The sequence below is a fragment of the Myodes glareolus genome, chromosome 3 (assembly GCF_982192425.1).
Source record: "Myodes glareolus chromosome 3, mMyoGla1.1, whole genome shotgun sequence".
Taxonomy (NCBI): Eukaryota; Metazoa; Chordata; class Mammalia; order Rodentia; family Cricetidae; genus Myodes; species Myodes glareolus.
The window spans coordinates 104,094,335-104,119,399 of NC_142028.1; the positions used below are offsets into that span (position 1 = coordinate 104,094,335).

Genomic DNA, 25,065 nt, shown 5'->3' on the forward strand with positions numbered 1-25,065 from the left:
GTGCTAGGATACCTGACAAGCATGCTTCTCGGTTCCATCCCAAATACTACACAATGCCCCCTTTAATTCTCTGTTCTGCATTTTCCCTTGTAAAGGAACCTGCTTGGCCATGGAGAACAGCATGGCTGGTTTTCTGTCATTCACCAGCTAGTTGGGCAGAAGCTGTCCTGGCAGGGCACGTTGGAGCTACTGTGCCTGCAAACTTCTCCTGTCTTTTGTACAGAGAGGAAATTGTGTAGCATAGAACCTCACTTGTTTCCTTTGGAAGGTCTGAATTTCACCTGGAGTACATATCTTTAGTATGGTCCTCAGACAGGGAAAAAGAAAAAACTCTTCCCAACACAGTAATTAAAACCCTAGGGAAGCTTTGTTGCAATAATTCTAAAGCCTGCTGAGGCAATCCTTAGAGTCTGCCGGACTTTGAGGCTTACTGCATCCCTGCTTTGTCATATTCGCTATTTCACTTTAGACATGCAATAGGCTAACTGTGAAACAAACCCTTTATTCCATCCGTCTGTGTGTCTGTGTGGTCCCGACCCCACAGGACAATATTTAAAGATGGGGTGGTAATGAACAAACTTATGCTTGGAACACATGATAAGTTTTAGAGATTCCTGTTAGTCTTCTTCCAACTTCAAATCCAGTCTTCTAAGTTTGTGTTCATGTGGGCTGCTTATTTCTGCTGAGGTCAAGAGCTAAGTAGTTAGTGGAGCAGCAGCAGGACAGTGCTATCACGTAGACTTTCTAATCATAAGGATGCTGTTTCTCTCAGTCACCTCTACTGCAGTGACATGAGTTGCCTTTCTGATGTGTCTTTTACCTCTGGAACCGTTGTCCTCAGATCCTCTCTCATTCTCACACCCTGACTCGCTCTTTGCCTTTATTTCCTCTTGAACGATGAGATTTTGTTTGTTTGTTGATGTCTCACCCATCTTCCATCCCAACCTCAGAACACTTGCCCTATAGATGCTTCATGTATCAAAGAGTAGAAGCCTGCCTACGCTGATCCAATAGCTGCACATACTTTATCTCTGATACTCCGTGTGACACAAACCACTGGATCCAGTCAGGCCCGGGGAAGAAATCCAGGAGCCTGCCCAAGGCGTTCTCCAGCAGGATGCAGCATCTTCTCTTCTCTGCAGTGTTTTCCCTCCATGTTGTCGGGGTGCTGAGCTCTCTCTCCTCTGCTGCCTCTTTTGCATGCTGTAACTCCTCCCATGATGGAAGCAATGAACAGCATTCTAAGAGTAATGCCACATTTTTCCCTTAACATACTTCCCTCAGATACTGAAAAGAGTAGACGAACCTGCAGAATCAGAGAAGAAAACGGAAAATAACTCTAGGCAAAAGTACCAAAGACAGGGCTGAAAGGAGACACTCAGAACACTTGAAATGGGGATTTAATTGTTGACAGAGCACCTACAGATCACCTACAGACTGAATTAACAAAATGAGTGCAGTGATTCCTTGCCCTAAAGCAAACAGGTTAAGGTAGATTTGACAAGCACAACCGCAGAAGCAAGTACCTGACATAGTCAAGCAGGAAGAAATGGTTTATGGCAGGGTTGTGAGCATAGGGAGGTGATACCTGGAGGAAGGAGCCTCAAAGCATGGTTTTGGGAGGGGAAGTAACTTGGGAGATGCAATGAAGTTTCAACACAGAGAGACAGTATTCTTAGGAAATACTGGGTTTTCATTTTGTCTTTTGAAAAGATTAACCTGATTTTAAAAAATAAAAGTAAGTCAAAAAAAATACTGCAGTTTGACAGGTAGTATGAAAACCCAGGAAAACAGAATTCAGGTAAGACCATTGCAGTATAACACACAGACCTCAGGTCAAGGGGGAGGCGCACAGAAGACAGAGCAGGGAAGACAACAGAACTGGGGGGATTCATCTCTGGGATCACTAAGGCTCCACGCCAGCCCCTGAGTAACCCAGCATCGTGTTAGCTGCCCCTCCCCCAACTACAGATCTTGGTCAAATTTGTATGTTTATGAAACATATTTGCCTGTCGATATCGACAATCTCAACAGACTTTAAAGAAAATCAGAAGCACTGAATATTTTGCCAATTTTAAGAGCAACAAACACATCTAGAATTGTCACCCCAGATTTGGTAGAACCGAATTGCAGCGGGCCTGTGGTTGATTTAGTAAGCACAACCACCCAGTTTACAGAGATGTACAAATGTAGCCAAGATGTTTGTAGATATTATCAGTGAAAAGCTCAGCTTTCCCCAACCCTCTTCATGGGCCCCTAGAAATTGTTAAGATCATGTTTGAAGATCCAAACAAGGCATTAAACCCAATAAATACCTGTAATCCTCAACACCATTCTACAAGATGGCTGTGATTGTTCCCATTTACAGAATGATGGAAATTGAGTCTCAAGGAGATTAGATACTCCCAGACACACACACACACACACACACACACAGCACGCACGCAAGCATGCACGCACGCACGCACGCACATGCACACACGCCTTCTGGTCAAGAAGAGCAGACTCTGTTGTGCAGTTAATATCTCCAGGGCTGCAGGCTGTGCAAATAGCTATCATACTATATTATCACCTGGTTTTCACCTTGACTTGGAGAAAAAGGGACAAACCACACTCTAGCAAAGTGTCAGGATGTCAAACTCTCTGAAGATTGTTGTTGAGGTTGGAAATGGCACTGTTAAAAGGATGCTCGTAAGAGACAGGGTGACTTTCTAATCACACTGTTAGGCTAGGTCTTTTGCTTAGGGTTTTCATTTTGTGTGTGTGTGTGTGTGTGTGTGTGTGTGTGTGTGTGTGTGTGTGTGTGTGTGAAAAGAATCATTTGCAGAAAAAGGCTTATTCTCCTCTGCCCCTTCCCCCTCCCGAGTCCATCTCAAAAACAAAGTAGAACAGCACATCCAGGGTGTAGTTTTCTTGCCTGGTCATCCAGAGCATACAAAATATGGTTAAGTACGGCCTGAGTCAGCGCCTGCCTCACAGGACAGAGCTCAGCAAGCACTGTGGCATTGCTAAGCAACACCACAGAGAAGCCGGCTGCAAATTAGGGGACAAATTTATAAGAAGGCAGAGTATCTGGGGACTCACATGGACATTTTATTATGAGCCATCTGGATGATCTACAGTAATAACCGTACATTATTGTTCACTGTTCAAGGCTGATAATTCCCACATAATTATGTTGGCGCCTCCCTCTGTGATCCTAACCTAGCTTTCAAAATCTTCTACTGTGCTTCGCCTAATCCAGGTATTATTCTGCAAAATGACAGGGGACAGTTAGACCTAATGAGCAATCCCCATTCCTCCCAAAATAAAATTTAAAACACAGTGAGAAAGTCCCTTTCTTCTCTTCACTTGCTCCACAGCAGAGCTGACTGCCCAGGAATGTCCACAATAGAGGGGACTGGTCACAATGCCATCACTGCTCAGGTTTCCCCTTATGGGCTCCACTACAGGTCCCCAGATGAAGCCATCATAAAAGTCAGTCTCGTCCTCAGCCAGCAAGGACCCGACTGTGGTACAGAGAGGCAAACCTTGATTAGGAAAAGTGTCAGGCAAGCATCCCTCCCAGGTCCAGCTACCTGAATGCTTCAGTCAACAAATGTTTTTAGGAAAATTGGACCAACCAATCTGATTTCAAGTCAAGAGTTACAAAATTGGTGACCCAAATATAGCTCCGATTGATTAGATTTTTTTTTTAGTTTGTTGTTTATGGACAACACTTGAAAAGCAAGAGGTTTCACACAGAAGCCCAGGCATCTAGATCCCATTCATGAGAAAAGGTCTGTGGATGCTGCATTTACAGTATCTCACTTGCATATGCACAGAAGCCAGAAGCGGATGTGTGAGCGGACGAAAAGGTTGACCATAACAAACCATGAGGCTTGGAAGTGGAGACAGGAGAGTAAGAATTTCACAAAAGGATGGATTCGGTGGGCATGAAAATCAGTGGTGACTCTCTAAGAGCTCAAAGGTGTGTGTGTATGTGTGTGTGTGTGTGTATGTGTGTGTCTGTGTGTATGTCCAGTTCATACATCCTACTTGGAACTCACTAGCAGAATGCCCAAGACTAGCATTTACGAGGCACAGAACTGTGTTGCTCAGTTGCTCATGGTTATGGGGATCTGGTGTCTAGTGAGGGTTGACTCTCTGCTTTCAAGATGGCACCTCGGACACATGTCCTCTGAAGGCATTGAACATTGCTCGCAAAAGCAAGGAAAGAACCACTCCCATAATCCTTTTTATAGTGACATCAATGTTTGCCAGAAGAATCGATTCTCATAATCCAAACCTGTCTCATGGCTCATCTCCCAATGTCATCGCATTAGAAATTAAGTTACAGGGGCTGGAGAGATGGCTCAGTGATTAAGAGCATTGCCTGCTCTTCCAAAGGTCCTGAGTTCAATTCCCAGCAACCACATAGTGGCTCACAGCCATCTGTAATGAGGCCTGGTGCCCTCTTTAGGCATGCATGTAGACAGAATACTGTATACATAATAAATAAATAAATAAATATTTTAAAAAAAGAAATTAAGTTACAATTCTTGGATTCAGGAGGACCTTTCTGAACCCTAGCAGTGCCCCCAAGCTCCACCCTTTATCCTCATTTGCTAAGTTCTTGCCTTGCTTCGGAAACCTAAGTGAGAGGATCTAAGCTCACAGAACAAAAAGAAGTATGTTTAAGCGTAAGTTTGGAGGATTTGGATAAGGAGAGAACTCCACAGGGCAAAATCTCTCTCTGTTAACACCTCAGGTATGACATATATGTGCCACACGTTGAGTTCAGCTCACCCCAGGCAACTGCGGATGCGCCGGAGAGCCGCCTAGGGAGGCTCATCGCAAATGTCAGTCTCCCACAGAATGCCAAGCAGAGCGGCTGGAATGAGTCAGTAGTTAAAGCTCTGAATGCTTTTCAGTCTGAAGGTTAAAATGTTCCTTTCCTTCTCACTTGAGTAGGAAGTGGGATTTGTGGTTGTTTCCTCATTTAACCTCCATCTCTTAAGTGGTTTGGGTTTCCTTTCGCTTTGTTTTCTAATTTAAAAAAAAAAATACTTCTTTGGGCCAGGAACATTTGATACATAAGAATAAAGACCAAAGAAAACCTTTTAGGAAAAAGTAGTTAATTTTGGTAGTCCATACAAATTGGTTTTGTTGGTTGGTTGGTTGGTTGGTTGTTTTATTGAGGAGAAGTTCAACCAAAAAGTTTAAAATTGGGTTTCACTAGAAAATATCTTTCAGCTAAGAACTTACGTTTAGTATGAATAAAATTTTTCAAATAAAGAGTCATAAGAAAAAATAATAGTGACCAATTTATTTCAAACACCTCTACGAACAACGTAAGTGCTACATATGATGGGAAATTACAAACCATCAATCCTCATCCTGTCATTTAGAGACTTTCACGCTGGCTGTTGGGTGCATGCCCTTAATCTCAGCACTTGGGTTGGTAGGAGCAGAAGAGCAGGACTTGCAGACTGAGCTCAGCTAAGTAGTGAGTTTGAGACCAACTTGGCAACATGAGTCATTGTCTCCAAACCCAAAGTAACAATGGTTAAATAGGATCTTCAACGCAAACATGTACTCCATAGTTAAAAGGAGATTTATAGAACAGGTTCATTCTGAGGCTAAATTAACACAGTGCAGACGTGCTTCTGGAAACTTCCCATGGCATCCTTTACCAGAGTCTGCGTATAAGAGAAGTATAGGTAATTTGGTTTGTTTGCACATCTCAAAGTACTCATGAATACTATCCACCCATGGAGACAGCCTTTAGATAGTATTTCACTACTTTGCACTAAGTTGAATTTTACATGTTATTGCTGGAACTTCAGCAGTCAATGGAAAGAGACCTAAAGATGTTTATGACACCCTAGTCCAAAGTGCATTATGGATTGTCTCATCTGATTCTACAGAATTTCCCCTTGATGCTAAGTGATGGCCTCTCCCTGTAGCCCGCGCCTTATTTTGCAGAAAGAACAGAGATACAGGAGGGTTACCCAGCTCATAAGTAGTCGAGTATCTTCGAACTGTCCAATGAGTGTTACTCAGAAGTCCTCTTAATCTGTATAGCAATAATGTAGTTTTAAACCTTGGGCATCAGTGTTGACCTTCTTTATTTTACCACGTCCAGAAAACCTCCACATACCAAGGCATTCGGAATGTCACTGTCTCTGGAGCTGGGCGTTTGAATAGTTTCCTTTAGGAAATGTGAGGAGAGCCAAGCATGTGGTATGAGAACACGGTTTTCTGTTTTAGACTTAAAGTGAAATGATCTTTGTCCCCAGTGTAGACGAGATAGCCAGAGAGCAACTCCCCAGCAATATTCAAAGGGGAACTGTCTGGACTTCAATTAGTACCTGACAGGGAAAGGACCACGTGCCCTCCTTTAGGTATGTGCTTTGATTCTCCTTATATCTGAGAGTAGATGTGCAGACTTAATGAAGAGATGTTAAATATTGGCTCCAACCTGATGAATATCCCTTCCTACTGAACAACAAATCCCTATTTGGATTATCTTGGTCACGCTGGATTTGTCTTTACAAGCTTGGATAAGGTACCAACTTGCCTCACTGCCCTGCTCCTCATCTTCGGGCTTCTCATCTTGGTGGTACTTTCAATAATGGCAGCTTCTCATATTCTGCCTTGTGTGGGCCATCCAGTATGCCCTTCACTGTCACCTTGTTTATAGGATAAAGCAATCATCGTGTACCTTTACAGCTGAGGATGCCAGCATCCAGAGAGAGGAAACACCTGGCTCAGAGTCACATGTCCCGTAAGCAGCATACTTTGGCTTCAAAACTACAGCTCCAACTTCAAATCCCATCTTCTTCCACGCACTGCGTAGCAGAACCCTTGCATGCAAGCCAGTACTCATGCATACGTCTTGGTAAGCCCTGGGCAGCTTTACCGAGAAACGGCAGTCAGTTCTAAGAAAACCTCGATTTCCGGGTTTGCCCTAGAAATAAAGCTAGGTCTGCGAAAGGAATAAAGCATCAATCTTTAATTCCTCTGGGAGAGGACACTTAAATTATAAACGTGTAGTCTCGTTTATTCCTCCACCTCCAGTTTTCATTCAAATCAAATAAACTCAGCGTAGGTCCTTCTGTTGACTTTCCACTTCACATATTTGAATTTTCAGTCTTCAGACATGAGAAATGGTTTTCCTGCTGCTCCCGTCTCTAGGGTTTGGTGGACGCTGTGGGTTGAAGAATGTCAAAGGCCTCGAAAATTAAGCTGAGGAAAGAGAAATCTTTACCGTGTACTTCTTGAGAAAGGCTGACGTCGGGAACCCCAAACACTGATTCTCATTCCCATATTTTTTAAAGACAGACAGCAAAGCATAAACCTTATCCAATCAGAACAATGCCCACTGCTGTCTATACTGTGGGTAAAATCGCCTTTCTAAAGGTTTCTCTTTTTCCTGTTTTTTCAAGACAGGGTTTTTCTCTGTGTAGCTCTAGCTGTCCTGGAACTCACTCTGCAGACCAGGCTGGCCTCGGACTCCCAGAAACCCACCTGCCTCTGCCTCCCAAGTGCTGGGATTCAAGGTGTGAAGCACCACCTGGCATCTAAAGGTTTCTAAACAGCGCGTTTCATGAAGCAGCGAAACTCCCTTTATACTTTGTCTTGAAGTTTTGTATGGGAATGTTATTCACAGCTCTTTAAGATTAGAAGCAAAGCCCCTACTCTGATTTTGCGCAGTGTGAGGCATGAATGAGAACCCAGAAGCCAACCCCTTAAAGTCAGGGAGAAAGATTGATGGCAAGCGTGGATCACAGTGGGCAGGGGGACAATGAACCAGGACTGAGTCCGCACCTTGGTTCCCAGCTCTCCAGATGGCCCCAAAGCGAGTGCAGCACCAAGTTAGGCAATGTCGCTGCTCAGCCTTCAGCCTCACCGAAAGCTACACCAATTACTTTGCATGGCACTGAGCTAGGAGTCCTCTATGTCACAGACGTAGGCTCCTCCCAAACACAAACCACTGGGCTTGGGATCCCTGCCCCCAGGTCTCTTGGTCTTCTTGGAGAAACCTTGCGAAGAAAAGACACCAGGGGTTTCCCAGAATGGAAAGCCTGGGTGGCCTACCTCTCTTCCAGTCCTAACTGCCTCTTGCTCACTTGCTACACTGAACACTGCTGAATGAGACCAAACATTAACCTTCTAAGCTCTCTCGGCCTCTTCTCTCCTTTCCTCAAGAAACAAGCTTGGTTCTTAGTCCAAATACGTTGAAGGTAGCAGGGCAGTGGTCACACACACCTTTAATACCGGCACTCAGAAAGCAGAGGCAAGCAGGACCTCTGAATTTGAGGCCAGCCTGGTCTACAGAATGAGTTCCAGGACAGCCAGAACTAGAGAGTGAAACTCTGTCTCAATAAATAAATAAATAAATAAATAAGTGGGTCGGTGGGTGGGTAGATAGAAGAGAGAGAGAGAGAGAGAGAGAGAGAGAGAGAGAGAGAGAGAGAGAGAAGATAGTAAATAGATGTAAGTTGAAGGTGACTTGAGAAGATGTCAATGGGTTGTGGGAATGGGTGATTTGGAGGTCAAGTTCCTTGCACAGGTGAGTTTTCATTATGCCTCTGGGCCCTCACAGCCAGGTTAGGCCTGGCCACAGACTATCAACAAACAGTGACTGAGGTCACTTCCCGTGGGGCATCCCTGGGCTATGGGACAGTAGCCAGGTATGTGAGGAGCTCTGACGTCTACAACGCACACTGTTTGTCCTGCTTGCATGTTGCATCCCTCATCCTGCACCACCCACGACCCCAGGATTAGGGAACAGGGCTGTCTGGCTCGTGGAGATGCTTCCCTGCTTCCCTCGGGATGTGGCTGCTGAGTTCTCCATCTCACCATCCCGTGGCTGCCAGCGAGGAAGACTGTGTTCTAATTGGCTGATTTCATCCTTCATCCTTCTCCATAAATATGATCCCCCTCTGCTTGAGTGGATATCCCCTTCGGCTTCCTGCTTCCTACTGCTCGAATAGCCATGTAACGTGTGGTTAGGCAGCTTTTCACTGCCTTCATTCCTCATTGTCTGCCTTGTTTCTTCCATGGAGTGTGCCCTGTTCTTGTCCCTCTGTCCCATTCAGCATCCAAGGAAGCCGCTCAGACACAATCTAAATATTGCCACGGTGCAAGAATGGGCGAGGCTTGTTATATGTGAACAGTTTCTATTCCGTGAATGAACATAGAGTTACAATTAAACAATGTGATTGCATTTATTATACATGGTTCCACTAAAGATGAAATTCAAAACAATATCATTCACCATAAATAGATGCCTCAAGGTTGGGATCAATGCTTGATAACAGGTGGGTGTATACAGAAAGGTTTGCATCTGAAAAGAGGGTTCCACTAACCCGCAGTGGTGTGACATCACTGTGCAGAACATGATTGACAGCCACCTTTGCAAACACAGGGTCACCCACGTCCTGTTTTCTGAGCAGATCATCATGAACTCTAGTGGTTTATTATTCTAGCAGTGGAATAACCTCTGCTTTACCTGGCAGAAGGAAGGGAGATTACAAAAAAACTATTAGTTGGCCGGTAGAATTTCTCTATTTCCTGCAAGATTACACATACACGCCTATTTTGTAATGCCATTATAAACATATGATTAATATTTATGAACTATGTAGATCACTTAAAAATTCTACTCTTTTGTAAACACACACACACACATACCAACTGTTCTTAAAATTACAGAAAAAAAATATTTCACTAATAGCAATCCAAGAAATCACCAAAAATATCTTATTTACATAAAACTCAACTTCTCGTTGAGGCATCCTCTTCTTTTGTAATGATTCTAACAAGAGTTGGCTAGGTAAGATTCACAAGAACATAAAGATGGGGTGAATTTCCCCCGAGGGCATAATTTTACACTGGTGTTTCAAAATAGCTGTAGATAAAATTAGACATGTGGAAAGGAATATATAGAAAGAGCATGCATGGTACCATGCAAAGATCCAACGCAGGGATGTTTGTCATCTGCTTTAAGCAGGTTCCTGCCTCTCACACAGACTCAGCGATTACAAGTTGATTCACATGTGGGTTTTCAGCATTCATCCAAGGCAATGGGCCATGGACACGTTCTGTGGAGTGTCTCTGGAGTCTAATTAATTTCTTGAAGCTTATTAGTAGGATGTTGTGATGGCCATTTTTAATCTGCTTACATTGTTCAAAATAATCCTGGATTTTGAGAAGAACAAAACTCACAGTTTTTTTGTTTAGAAACTAAAGTAAGAAAAAGAGAAATGATACATCCCCCCGCCATCCACCTCTCCCCTCACCCGGTTGCCATACATCCAGCTGGTTCCAACATCCCTGCCTCCCAGTACAGACAGATTCCCAGGGCCATCTACACTCAGAAGCCCGAAAACTGGTCCCCCACCCTTGCTCTGCACCACAGCAGGCCTCCAGGTTGTACTACTCTCTGACCTGTCTCAGCCGGGTGGACTTGGCTGGGAAGATGCTTCACTGGTACTCAGTACCCTCAGTGCCACTAGCAGCTTGCCCAGCATCCTGTACCTATGACCCTTGGTGTTTCATCGCCAAGTATGAGATCCTCGGTGATAGACGAGCTGTGGGGCTGTTTGATGCCTATCTCCAGGTAGCCTCCTTATCCTCTAAGAGATGGTTCTGTCGGAGGCTGGAAAAGCCAAGCAATGACTTTGGGGCCACTGAAGACGGCAAGTATCTACAAGGTTCTCTGGTTCCAGCTGGCTGTCCTGACTCAGGCCTTTCCTCCTGGAGTATCGCTTGTATAAAAGTAAGGCTAGGCAAAGTCCAGGCTGAAGCACCTTTGCCAAGTCTTCTGCTTTTGTGGCATTTTGAACGAACGTGTCCTCTTCTGTAATGCAGGGCCCAGCCCACCCTAAGTTGAATAATATATTTTCAGTGATTCCGAAAATGGGCCGTGAAGCCGTCTGCCACATGGCTCATGTTTGCACATCTCCATATAGTTACGATTGCCTAATTTGACAGTATAACTCTGAATCTGATTAATTAAGAATGTGTAAAAACAAAGTTCTTGCATTATAGCTCGTTCCTTATCTTTGTGTCTTTTACTGTGATGTTGTAGAACTTGGATCATATGGAAAACTAAAATATTATGACACAATGACTGAAGAAGGTAAGAATGACTTCAGAATTGTATGCCGTTGGCTTTTTTCTTTTCCTTCTTTCATTTATGGTGTCTGTTGCTTGCCCATATTTTAACCTCTTCATTTTCTTCTTTGCATGACCTCAGTAACATTGTGTGATTTGCTTTTTGTTTTTACTTGAGTTCTGCATTTTTTTGTCTTGTTTTTGCCATTGTGTTTAGTTGGAATTAGAGACGTGCAATACCATGGGTAATTATGTTATTCCATTCAAACGATCAAACCATCCCAACTATAAAACACACAGAGAGAAATGGTGTCGACAGTGCAAGCACAAATCAACACCCACACACTCACAGGAACATACAGAAACACATCCCCCCAGCACTCTCCTGAGATGCCCTGCATTTCAGAGGGAGATTAAGTTCTGGTGGATTTATGGTTTGTACAAAAGCAATGAAGCGCCTAAAGTAGGAGCATAGACACCGTAAGCCAGCCTGAAACCAAGGTCTCAAGCAGAGGGCTGTAGACTTGTGTTAAGGCTTTGCCATCTCTGCCAACTCCAACAAGAGCCTTAACCTGATAGGCCAGAGAATTCCAGGCGTCTGAATAGTTTCCATGAGGCCCCCACTCTGTGAGGTCGAGTGAGTGACTTGAACAATTCCCTAAGCAGAGATTTATTTTAAAATGCACTTACTAATGACTTCCAGACCTTATTTCAGAGGGTAACCTTGTCCCAGGGAGAATTGCTTTTCATAATTATTTAATTCTGGAACAGAATCATAGAACATCAATTTGAAATTTTTGAATCTTGTAAAGGGAGATGGCTTCTCATCTTAGCCGCTGTTTCACCCCACACATATCTCCACATCTTGATGAATATATAATGTTTCTTTTAAAAAGTCATTTTTACAAGATTCTTTCTCTGATACTAATGAGCAATCAGAAGGTACCCTAGAATGTCCTTCAGCGCAATAAATTCCCAAAAGTGTTGCATATCTTGCATTCGGCTTCCAGTATTTCTTAGCTGCCTTAGTTTGCCAAAGATCTCCTAGTTGCTTTGCATGCCCAAAGTGGACAGTCTGAGAGTCCTGGATAAGAGGAAGCCCCTCTCAGTCCCTCCCAATTCTGGCTTCTGTGCAAACCTGGGCCCTTCTACATTGCTCTCCTGGGTTTCCGGCTAATGCTGCAAAGTGGTTAAGTCATCTGGCCGCTAAGAAGATCTCAGGCAGAATCCTGCCAACAGCCAGAAAAATGCAGATCCTGAGAGGCCCAAGAACAGAAGGATGAGTGCCCTTCCACCAAGGGTTAGAAAGAGCTCTCTACACATTAAAGAAAGCCCCTGGCCTGGCTGATATTTGACTCCTGGCTTGGGCAGAGGGTTTGCTAACTTGTACTGCCCTGTTGCTGATCTCCACTGTCTCCTTTCCATCCTGCCCACGTCCTACCAGCCCAGCTCCCGTTAGTCACGTTCGTCTCCCTTTCTCTCTTCCTCTGTTTCTTTCCTTCCTCTTTGTCAAACCATCTGAGCAAACACTGCTATGCAGGATCCCCTTCCTCTCTCCCTGCAACCCCAGAGTAAGATCACAGGGAGATACAGCAGTGGTCCTCACGGTCTGATGATATTGCTTGCTGGTGGTTGGGATGTGGAAGAGAAAAAGAGAGGTTCAACTGCTGTCTGGACTAGGAACCAAGGATGGTCCTTGGGAAGCTTCACCACCTGTGTCATGGTGGCCTCATGGATCACCTTTAGCATTCTTTCTCTCCGACTTCCCTCATGTCTCTCCTAGTGTCTTGTTCTTAGCTAAACTTTCAGCCCGGCTGTGATAAGCACAGAACTAAAGCAGTATCCCATGAGATAGCATCCCGTGATGTTACTAGTGCTATTTGAACAAGGAAGGAAAGGGGAGAGGGAGCCATATTGAAAGCACTTTTGACTTAGATTTCTTTACCGGGTGACTTGGTCCCTGGCTGTGCTGTGAGCCACTCCAGTGCGTCACACAAGAGGGCTCAGGTGTGCAGGGCTCTCAGGTTGCTTTGGTCAGAGAAATCTTGCTGACATGGAGCTTCTTGAGAGAGCATCCTGGAAATGTTACCTGAGGTTGACACTTCACCTGGAATGAAAACCTCTGAAAGAGTAAAAGCCTTCTAAACACAGAACAATCCCTCGGAGGCAGCAATATAAAAGATATTGTGGAACAGAGGTTCAGCCCTCTCGGACCACACCGTTAGGCAGGATAAGCTAAGTTTGGATTGAAACTTAATGCTTGGATTCCATCAAAGGGACCCAGAGTCAACTCAGAACCCATAGAGGTGACAATAGACATATTCTTAAGGACTTCCTACCTCTCACTTCCTACCTCTCACAAGGACTTCGTACCTCTCACAAACAATAATCGTAGCTGTGATTTACAACTCTCCACACTGCAGTTTAAGGGGGTGCCACAAAGATAGGTGTTTGGGGTGTTAACTATGGGTTCCCCTCGTTTGGGAAATACTCTGCTCCATGTCAGCAGCTTTTCAGTCTTAACACTGTGCCGAGCCCTCCAGTAAGGCTTTATGACGTTAGCTCACGTGATGAGTTGTTATAACTATTTGCCGGGATTCTCTGGACCTCTTTGTCCTCCTTACATGGATCATATGGAAAGATGCATTATCCATGCCATCTGCTCTCCAGAGAAGAATGGAATAGGGATTCTTAAATCACAGAACTGCCCTACACATAGCTGGCACATACTTCTGAGCACACACCCATGCTAGGTATCCTACTCGGTACTCTGAGGACACGAGATTGGAGAGCGGGCAGTCTGTCCCTATGTAACTTACACACAAGGGGGAACAATCGCACAGGGTGACTGAGGCACCAAGAAGGAAATGGTAAATACCAGAGAGGTTCGGAAGATGATGTAGAAAAAAATCTCTTCCAGTAAGAAGGAAGAAGATTTTTATTAAAAAGGTGGTCTTTGAACGAGCCCTAAAAGGTCAGTAGATATGGGTTAAACTGGAGAAGGAAGGTGGCAAGGACCAGCTGACTGGGCCAAGAGAATAACGAAATAGGGAGGCCGCTCGTGGGGTTTGTAAATTTTGTATTGTCTCCCCAGCATCATGACCACATGGGTAAGCGGTAATGACAGTGAAAAAAAAAATCAAGGTTCACAGAAGTTTCTTAGTGCTGAAGAAACTGGCTTCAAGAAACAAAGCGATTCATCTGGGAATACAGAGACAGGAAGTGGTGGCCTGAACTCAGTACAAGTCACACCAAAGCCCTGTCTTGTGCAGATGTGACTCTGGGGAGCACTGCCATTCAGCCCTGCCTTGTGCATGTGGTCCAGGGAACACTGACTGACATTCAGGTCTGCCTTGTGCAAGTAGCTCTGAGGAGCACTGCCATTCAGCCCTGCCCTGTGCAGATGTGGCTCTAGGGAGCACTGAAATTCAGCCCTGCCTTGTGTAGATGTGGCTCTGGGGAACACTGACATTTAACCCTGCCTTGTGCAGATGTGGCTCTGGGGAGCACTGACATTTAACCCTGCCTTGTGCAGATGGCTCTGGGGAGCACTGACATTTAACCCTGCCTTGTGCAGATGGCTCTGGGGAGCACTGAAATCCAGCCCTGTCTTGTGCAGAAGTGGCTCTGGAGAGCACTGACTTTCAGCCCTGCCTTGTGCAGATGTGGCTCTGGGGAGCACTGACATTTAACCCTGCCTTGTGTAGATGGCTCTGGGGAGCACTGAAATTCAGCCCTGCCTTGTGCAGATGTGGCTCTAGGGAGCACGCAGATGGCTCTGGGGAGCACTGAAATCCAGCCCTGCCTTGTGCAGATGTGGCTCTGGGGAGCACTGACATTTAACCCTGCCTTTTGCAGGTGGCTCTGGAGAGCACTGACTTTCAGCCCTGCCTTGTGCGGATGTGGCTCTGAGGAGCACTGACATTCAGCCCTGCCTTATGCAGATGTGGCTCTGGGGAACATTGACATTCAAGTTGGCTTCAGTGCATGGAGTGAAGGTCTTAGTATCTGCCTCTGGTTTCTTTCTGTTTCTGTAACAAAGTACCCCAGCAGATGCAACAGCCCAAGCCATCTATTCATCAACATAAAGTTGGGCATGGTGCTAGGGTACTATCAGGACCTGCGGCTGTCAAAGACAATATTCCTGAGAACTTATGCCTGGTGATAGACATGAGAGATAGAGCTATAAGACATTAAACCTAGAGCACACATCAGGGTCCCTCTCTCAGCCTTGGGAACCTGGAGCAGGCAGAGTCCCGGAAGCCCCAGCCCTGCCCCAGTCAAACGCTGCCTCCACACCCTCACTCCTGTGTCCCAGGGTGATAAACTCTCTAACCAGTGTGTTCCCTTAATCAAAGCTGCATGACACGTTAGTGAGCTTTGCTTTTCCCAAGGACTGTATTTGCTTCTAGAACAAGGCATTTGTGGAAGCTCAACTGAATAACCCTAATTGTTGTATTTCCATGACCTCAGCTAGAGAGAGAGGCGGAGGCAGAGACAAGCAGAGAGGAGAGAGAGAAGGGGAGAGAAAAGACACTTTGTCTCCTCAGAAAATAATACTGCCTATTCATGGAAGAACAACTTCAAATCTCTAAAATGAGTAATCTATAGTTTATTTCTCGTTTGCTTATACACAAATTTCGTTTCATTCTCACATTGGAGAATTCTCACTAAATTGATCATGACTTCTTTTCTTAATATTGCTCTAAATACAAATGTATAAACTCCTTCAGGGGTATGAGATGACTTAGCAGCTAAAGGCACTTGCTACCAAGTCTGATGTCTCGAGCTCGATCCCCAGGACCCACATGGTGAAAAGAAAGAATCAATTCCTACAAATTGTACTCAATCTCTAGACACACACCATGGCACAAGCCCTACTCCACCTGAAAATATAAACAAATGTACAAAAGAAAAAGTTAACTCAGCATTTTTTTCTAGCTGAACCCAATATCTCAAGCATACTAGACAAGCGCTCTCTCTCAGACTGACCTTTTCTCACAGGCTTTAGGTTATATGTTGATTCTAAGGCAAAGGCAATATGCATAAGTAATCATTTTGCCCTTACAAAGGCAGGTTGGTAGCTGGACAGTTGCCTCAACTAGCCTTGAGAGCAGCGATGTGACTGGTAAACCTCATCACGTGGCTAGTTTCAAGACAGACTGGAAATGCAGATTTTCTTGAAGAGTTGGTAAATTACTGCCCTTAATAATTAAGTAGTAAGTTGTTAGGAAATGACAGCAGAAGGAACATTGATGGGCAACTTGAAGTCTCGTGTTCCCTCCTTCGAATACCCGTGTGTGGGTGAGGATGGTGAGAGAGAAGCAAGCCTTGTGTGAGAAAACCAAGAGCTCATGGCAACTCTGGGAGTCTCATGAGACAACCAAGCAGAGACACTCAAAAAGGTTTTATAAAAGGTTGAACTTGGAAGAGCTGTCAAGCAGAGCTATAGAGGTCAGTTTGCCAGTTATAGTCTCTAAAGTTGTTCAACTGGATGTTAACACATGATTTGGAGACAGGAAAAGGGGGCCACAGACTGAGCTTTGGTGACTCCAAAGTTGTGAATCTACAAAGAAAGAGGAGGCCCAAGTAGGATGGCTACCAGGTGAGGAAGATGCCCCAATAAGCAAGGGAAAACCACATTCCAAAGGGAACAGTTAACAGACAAGAGTAACAGTGAGTGGACCGGTGAGAACAGGGCATTGCTGTGGCAGAAAGGCCAGTTTGGGAGGGGGTGAGGTATTAGTAGTGATGAGGTCTAGAGACCAGCCTTAAGGTAGTGGAGGGGTAAGTGAGTGACGGGAAACATGTCCTGAAATGTGTGGGTTGTAGCAGTGAGGAGATAAGGGTGACTCTGTTGGTGGCGTTGCCATATTACAGTGGTTGAGAGCAGGAGTAATGGTGGGGAAAACCACGATGGAAAGGTTTAAAATCTTCAGGGAAACTAAAAGAAGGGCTAGGTAGTGCTTTCAGCTGTAGAGGTGGTAGGTTGCTGGCTGAGGGAGATGCTCCAACAGAAAAGAGAGAGTGGGGGGGGGGGGGTGTTTCAAAGGCTATGACAAAAGGAGAACTTCTGTACGTAGTGTTTGAGTTAGAAGGAAGAAAGCAAAATTTGCTGAGGAGAAGTCAAGGACGGTGGAGGTTGGCTGCCTTCAGCACTGGGAGGTTATGTCAGGTTAGGAATATTCAAAGCCATCTGGAGATGTGGTCCAGATGTCGAGATGAAGCAGGCATTCTACTGAGATGACAGGATGTTGCTTAGGTCTAGGAACAACCTAACAGCTCTCATCCCGTTCTTCTAATGAATCCATGGCCATTTGTTATGGAACAGTAGTGTCTGTCTTATCAGAAGGGAGGCCTTTAGGTCCCTTGAGGGCCAGCCAGTGGCAGTATCATGACTAGAAATCAACCTTCCTCAGTTCAAAGAGAGAATTTAGCCCAGACTAGGGAAGCCTCTCTTCTCAGACAGCCAAAGGCAGAATGTCCTGACTTAGAAAGACACCACAAGTCCCCTTCTCTGGAGAAGAGTGTTCAGATGATGGACACCCAATACCCCACACTCATTTTTATAACTGTCCTCTAGGAAGGATGACATCACTCAATGGCTTGCCATCTGCTCCAACCTCTGAACACCTGACCTTGTAGCCGGTCAAGCTGGGACGTAGTAAGTGCTTCCTGGGTCACACACCTAAGGTAAAAATCTTGAATATTGTTGAGTCCAGTTCACAAGAAATAGAACATCTATTAGATCTTTGACAGAAGAGGAGGTGTTAGATTCTCTTTTTATTACTAATCCAAACTTTTACCAGAGTAGAAATTTTAATCACAAACTAATTTTAAATTCATTAAAACTGTTTTATATATATATATATATTAAAAAACATTACATGCACATAAAAGTCAAAAAAAGACACTCCATAATGAAGCCATGAAGTGTCCTTCATGCCCTATAACCTCCTAATCCTTAGAGAACTAATAAATTACTTCTTTAGCATAACCCTCCACATTGAGTACATTGTTCTAACTTGGATTTTGTTTATTAATTATGCCTTGGATACCTGTCTATACTGGCATATTCAGACATCCCACATTCTTTTTTAGTAGTTGTGTAGTATTCTGCTACATGGCTGTTTCGTGGTGGGTTCAGTCAGCCTCCTGCAGGTGAACATTTGAGATACTTTCATTATTATATTCATTGTTATTGTAACAATGCTGTGTGGTCCTTTTCTGGGCCCATGTTTTAAATGCTATTGTGTAAATGCCTACATGTAATACAAATATCTGAAAACAGAAACGCCAGATCGAAGAGTATGCATACATTTCTCATGCTCTAAAGACACTTCCAAAGTACCCTCCGGACCAGAATGACTGCACCAGTTTATACTCCCATTTACAGTGTCTGGGAGAGCCTTAAAAGACAAGGTTTAAATTAGCCCATTGAGGAGAGATGTTTCATAACTCCTTTGCAAAGCAGATAGACTTTGTAATAGAGCTACTTCCTAACTACTTGTTTTAGAAATACAGATTTTTTAGCAGAGTTGAGTTAAAGCCAGGGTGTTTTTGTGGCTGAAGTAGTTGCCCTCTCAAACATAAGTGGCGAGGCTGTTCCCCTACACAGAATATCCACTGCAGCACGTTCTTTACTTCTTCCAGACTTCTGACACCCTCACAGAAATTCTGCAAAGGACACTGTGGGCTACCTCTCTACCTTCCATTGAGGGAGACTGATTCCCCACTGTGCACACACCATTGCCCTCTCTGCCTTCCAATGAGGGAGGCTGATCCCCACAGTGCGCAGGCACCATTGTCCTTTCTACTGCCCATTGACTGAGCAGGAAACCAGCCGTGCACAGGTACCATTGCCCTCTCTACCTTCCAGTGACCAAGGCAGGAGCCCATGCACAGACACCATTTCCAGTATTGTGTTATGTTTCATTCATTCCAGTTCATGGTTAACTCCATCCAGTCCAGCCTTCCATGGCCAGAGAATTTTGGGGTACTTGAAGAGATGCTTTCTGGAAGGCTTCATCCAGAAAACAAATGTCTGAACTCACCATGACTTCTTCAGGGATGTATTCTGGGAAGTGTCTCCCTGGGACTAGATCTTACAGAGATCAACAGCAAGTGTGCAGAACCAAGCTCAGCAGCTAGTACCGGGCACTGGATCTGTCAGAAAGCCCAGCCCCAGCCCCGTGGGCAAAGCTGCCATCCTCCTGAAGTCTGGGACCAGGGAGTTCTTCCTGTGAGGATACATCTGCTGCTTGAATGCATTGCATCTTATTTTCCTGATCTAAACTGTCAGCAGTAAAAGCAGAAAGATCAGACTTGGCAAGCTCAGGCGGATTTTGCCACACTGCATATGTAGAAGGTGTTAAATGGCAGCAGAAGGCAAATTGTGGATGCTTCACCCTGTCTGTTTCTGACATCCCTAGAGCTCACGATGTTAGGTTGCCTCGCCTTCATCAGTCAAACCAGAATGCGGTTATTCTAAATTAATTATTCCCCTAACACTCATGGATCTCTGTCTCTTTCTCTCTGAAAAGACAGAAAGAGAAACTGGGGAAATGGCTCGGCAGTTAAGAGCACTGGCTGCTCTTCCAAAGGACCTGTGTTCAGTTCCCATGATAGTTCACTACCATCTGTAACTCCAGTCTCCAGGGACCTGACGCCTTCTTCTGGCTTTAATGGGTACCAGACACACACAAGCTGTACAGACAGAGAGACAGGAAAAACACCTGTGCTCTTAAAATAAATGAGAGAAAGGAAGGAAGGAAGGAAGGAAGGAAGGAAGGAAGGAAGGAAGGAAGGAAGGAAGGAAGGAAGGAAGGAAAAGAGGGAAGGAAGGAAAGGAGGGAAGGAAGGAAGGAAGGAAGCTGGCATGTTACTTAAGCATGGTAAGTTTCTCTTATAATTAACTCTAAGATGAATTGGATAGTCTCATTTTAGTCATGGGCCTCTACACCTTGAGTTACAGAGTTCTGGCCTGTGCTGGCATTTTTTGCTGCAAGCCCACAAGATTTGCAGGTACCAGACTGCAGTGTAAAGTGGAAGGGGATTGAAAATTGCGGAGCGGGGGGAGACAGAAAAACTAAGAACTCAAAGTAAGTGCCAATCCTTATACACAAGAAATCGGGGAGGCAGCAGATATATTTTGAAAGCCACATAACAGTGGCCTCTGTAGACCTTACATTAGGATAAATCATTGGGTGATATACTCCCCATCAGCAAGAAAGGTTTTTTATTGTTGTTGTTGTTTTTAGTTTCTGGGTTTTTTAGCCAGTTTGCAGAGACATTCTGCAAGTTCGCGCCTTAATGAGCTGCCTGGGACAAGACCTTGCCACCTGTTAGGAAATGCTTGACTTAAACGTTGGTGGGTCCCCGGGTGTGCAGCCCACTTCATCAGCAGTGGCTCTTCATCCATTCTTCTCTTAGCTCTCTCCAAGGACCCAGGCAATGGGAGCCATGGCAAATTTTAAAGCCTCCATAGGCAGGCCCATCCAATTCAGAAATCTGAGAATCGGGCTTCTCTGAGTCCTCTTTGCCTGAGCCACATCTCTATCTGGCAGCTGAGAATGGCCACTGAGTAAAGTTCCAGAAGCAGAGCAAGCTCCGTGCTAGGCTAGCGAGCATCAGCTCCCCAGTCTGGCCAGCAGCCCCAGTTCTCCTGAAATGCCACAGTAAAGACCTGCTCTGAGGCTTTTAGCTTGTAAACTTCAAACTTCCCTGAATTTCATGAGGTATCCCTTTCAAAGATGACTACATCGTCTATTAGCACTGCTAAACTTTGGAAATCTACCAACGTGTGAACTTAGGCAGTCCCCTGAGGATTCTGCCATGGGTGTTGCCTCTTTCTTACCCTCTCCCCAGAAGTAAACTGAGAATTGAGTTTGAAACAATTCCAGCTCCTCATCACTAACCCACTAGCATCCCTCTCTGTTGTTTATAGTCATGGTACCATGACCACAAACCCCCAGAGAGCAAACCTAGCATTGGGGGACTGATACACTGATACACTGCCTAGGGAGGTCAGAAAAATACCAGGAAGGGTCTCTGATGAACATCATCATAGGGCAGACGGCAATGTGCCGAGATCCCTGAAGCTATGTCTCAGAACCTGGCAGAGAAGAAAAGACCACTTCATGTGGAGCCTTGGGAGCCATGTGGGAGATGAATGGGGACGCAGGAGGCACAACGAAAGCCGGAATCCAGTGAAGATGCTAGAACCAACAGCAGCCCAGGAGACTTAGCGTGCAAGAGTCAAAGGTCGAGTCCAAAGGTCTTGGCATGGATGGGGTGTTAGCCTGGGAGAGATGGCTAAGATGCCCCGGGGGCAGGAGACTAGAGCATAGCCATCAGCAACGTATGGCACAGGGAGAAGAGAAGCTGCCTAGGAAGGAGGAGCAGGAGAAGAGGGGCTGGGCTTCAGACTGATGGACACTCAGGTAGCAAGCTGTTGGGTCCCCTAGGGAGAAGAGAGAGAATGAGGAAGAGGTGCCAGGAGGGGCTCTGAGAATTACTGGCATTTAAAGAAGTCCCTTACGGGCTGTGAAAATTAAAGATGATTTTTGAGGTTGGGGTAAGGGAAGCCAAATGCTACGGAGCAATCAGGGTCATGCGGAGGCAGAAAATAACCAAGGACTGGTCCCTAGAGCGATGCTGACGGATACCAGGTGCAGAGGTCATGTGTAAACAAAGGAGACTAAGGGCACCAGCATCAGCGTAGCCAGCTCTTCCAAGTGGGGAGCCCGCAAGGTAGAAAGGTGAGAGGGCAGTGCCAGCGGAAGCGAAGGCACAGAAGGGGCTGTATTATGACCTTGAACTTGAGAGAGGAAGCAGACCCTGCAGACTGAAGACGATACAGGGTCTGTGAGAGGAAAGCCTGCAAACTGGGAACATCAGAAACAGAAATGTCAGCGTTTACATGCCGACAGTTATGAAACGCTGGAACTGTTCCGATGTGTTTATGAAAGTACGCTCATGATGGCTTAACCAGCTCAGGGAGGCCAGATCATAAATCCACATTGGACAGATGTGCGTTTTCATCCGTTACAGATCTACCCATAGATGTAACGACAACTGAGTTATGTTGAGCACTTCTACTATGAAGTTCACTCACAACTGACTAAAGACGTTTTACAATAGTTTAGCTTCATCAATGTCAATGTAGCATAATTTACTACATGGTTTACTTGACGATTCTCAGAATGGGGTAAATAATTTAGAGGCTTTATTTTAAAAAAACAGATTTGGGGATGAATAAAATCCTATGTTTTGTTAAAGATAAAATTACTAATCTTTACATTTTAAAAAGTATCTAGCATTTTTCTTTAAAGAATTCAAATCAAGCCAGTGCCTCTTAAGAAATTACTGTTTCTCAGAGTTTGTGGAATGATCCATTCATCCGTCCTAGCTGCTAGGTTGCCTCTGTGCCTAGGAGCCTTTTGAGTTTTATTCCCTGAGCTTCCATGCACCCATGGCCATCAAGAAGGTCTCTACTGTTAGAGCTGTAATCCAGGCTGAAGCTCCAGGGGCACCCGATGAACCCACCAAACACTACCGAATGCATAGCACAGGTTTGCTTGAAATTTTCAAGACTAGCTTGAGAGGAAGCTTCTCGGGGCTAGCATTTTATAAAGGAAGAGTTTCGTTGCAGTGTGCATCTGAGGAGCCTGGAACTGTTGCTTTTAACCCCAGAGCCATCTCTCCATCTCTCCATCTCCCAAGCCTTTCATTATTGAGCCATAGATGATGGCTGGGAGAAGGCCCCCTTCTCAGTGAAGTCTGCCCTCTAGTGGTGAGAATGGGTATGTGTGTGGGAAGCTGACACAAATGGTGCTGAAAATGGTGACAATAGAGAAACTTTAGGTTAGCCCCTCATAAATACTAGCCACTTAGTAAAAGAGGTGCAGGACGCAGCCTTTTCTCCCCAGGTCTTCACAACACTCCGAAACTTCTTCTTCCATCCCAAAGAGTCTTTTTGGGGGGCTGGCCCAGGGAATTCACTGAATGGGGAAACATGGTATGTGCCCTTGCTTTCATCCCTGGACCATCAGTACTCACTGTACCCCAGCTATCTCCTAGTTATCAATAGAAAGCTCTCAGCTTGGGAGACCTCTCTGTTCCACCACTGCTATAACCTTGAAAGTTTCCGTGAGGACAGAGTTTAGGTTACAGTCAATAGGAAGGTCTAACTTTATCTACTTGCCTCAAGACCATGAGCACAAGGTTTATTGAGCTCTGCTGAGCGCAGCAAGAAGGAACAGTGGTAAAAAGCTCTGCCTTCACCCAGCTTTTTCGCCCATAGAAAACGATGCATAAACAACCGTAATAACAGTAATGGGAACAACTGCTTCTGCGGAAAGAAGCTGGGATAGGAAACGCTAGAGAAGGTTTGCTCAGGGAAGCCGGGGTGAGATGGTGACATTTGAACCGACACAAGGAGAAGATTCAACAGTGAAGCCTCTCGTTTGGGAGTGAAAGGGGCCGAGGGAAGGGGCAGGGAGGAGTTTCGCACAGAGCAGGCAAGCCAGTACCGTGGCGCTAAGGTATAAAGGTGCACGGTGTTCTCAGGGGGTAGAGAAGGTGCTAGCCTCGGTGTAGCAGAGCAAGGGGGCCGTGCGGACGAGGTTAGCATGGTCAGGGATTCGATGGAGTCCGGAAGGCATTTGTAAGGACCTGGGCGTTCACTCTGACCTGGAGAACCACTGCGGACCTTTCCAACAAAAAAGAATTGATAGGACCTAATGTGTCTCTCCCTGAGGGTGCGAGGGTGACAGAGAGGGAAGGGGGAGGGGACACACCAGCCGGCAGGGTTGCCCCTGTGGAGCGGCTTGGTGGAACCCGGAAGTGAGGGCTCAAGGAGAAGTGGGCTAAAAGAATGTTTTTGGTTTTTGCTGATGAATGGCTGTAGGGGAAAGAGAGGCTCTTGGGGCGACGGGTGACACCCATCAAAGCTTTGTCAGAATGAGGAGGGCCTGTCTGCCTGATTCCAATCAGAGTTTTCGCAAGGAAAGACAAAGAAGCAATAGCTGGGCACGGGGACAAAAGCTCGGGTGCCCTTTGGCCTTCGAAGCTACCTGCCAAGCCCTGAACCTCAAAGAAAGAGTCAGGAAAGGCAGAATTGAAAACACAGAAATAGACTTGAAAAGACTTGTTCCAAGTTTTCTCTCCCCTACCCCCACTTTCTCACTTTTTTCTCTCCAAGTGACTGGCCCCCTTTGCATCTGTCTCTTTTGTGCCTTTTTCCCCTATATTCCTGCATTCCTGTATGCTCAGGCTACGACAGTCTGGATCTGACCACAAGCCCAAACCGTCCCCTTTGACACTTGCCTATTACCGGCTTAGTGGGGGAGAAGTGAAGGGATTTCCAAGGGGCTGTTTGAATGAATTAACAGCAGGACACAAACCTCGGTGTGCACAAGCCTCCGAGTTGTCTTACAGTACACGCGGGACTTCTGTTTTAGCTTGGAGTGACCCAGCCAAGGCTCTGGGTGACTGTGTTCCTTAAATAGTCTCATTCCCAAGAAGCCCTCAGCTCCCATCCTTTCCTTCCAAGCTTCCTGACCACCCCCTCACTGCACCCTCCTGTGAGGACACTCAGCTGGTCCTCTTGCACATCTCAGATCAAACGAAACTAGACTAAAATTGTGCACCAGGTTTGACGTAGGTGCCTCACGATCCGAGCCCTGTTTGCTATTTCCGAGACTAAGTACACAAATATCCGTAGCTATATAAAAAGACAACACCTTCAGGGTTTGCACCACAGCAAAGGATATTTTTAAGGCTGCTTTGAACCAGGCTAAAAAAAAAAAAATATCACTCCGTGGCTCACCTTGAAAAGTATTCAAAGGTGTCTCGATTCTTTCTTGTCAGACACAAAGCTACGGTATGACAGTCTCTTACCCCCGTCCCTCTGTGCCCCCACCGAAATGTAGACCTAACACTTAGAGGCGATTCTGG

At 45.4% G+C, this 25,065-nt stretch overlaps 1 protein-coding gene across 11 annotated transcripts in view; it reads left to right on the forward strand.

The window, feature by feature from the left end:
• The window catches only part of Slc24a2 (solute carrier family 24 member 2), a 243,885-nt gene that overhangs the window by 171,789 nt on the left and 47,031 nt on the right, over positions 1–25,065 (forward strand). For 8 of the 11 annotated variants that reach the window (XR_015737574.1, XM_087904872.1, XM_087904871.1 and 5 more), the window contains one exon: positions 11,081–11,131. The exons of the other annotated variants lie outside the window; for them this stretch is intronic. Coding sequence is in view for 7 of the 8 variants with exons in the window: in XM_087904872.1 (XP_087760998.1) it covers positions 11,081–11,131 (51 nt within the window). In the remaining variant the exon portion in view is untranslated. The remainder of the gene's footprint in view (positions 1–11,080; positions 11,132–25,065) is intronic. 11 annotated transcript variants of the gene reach the window in all.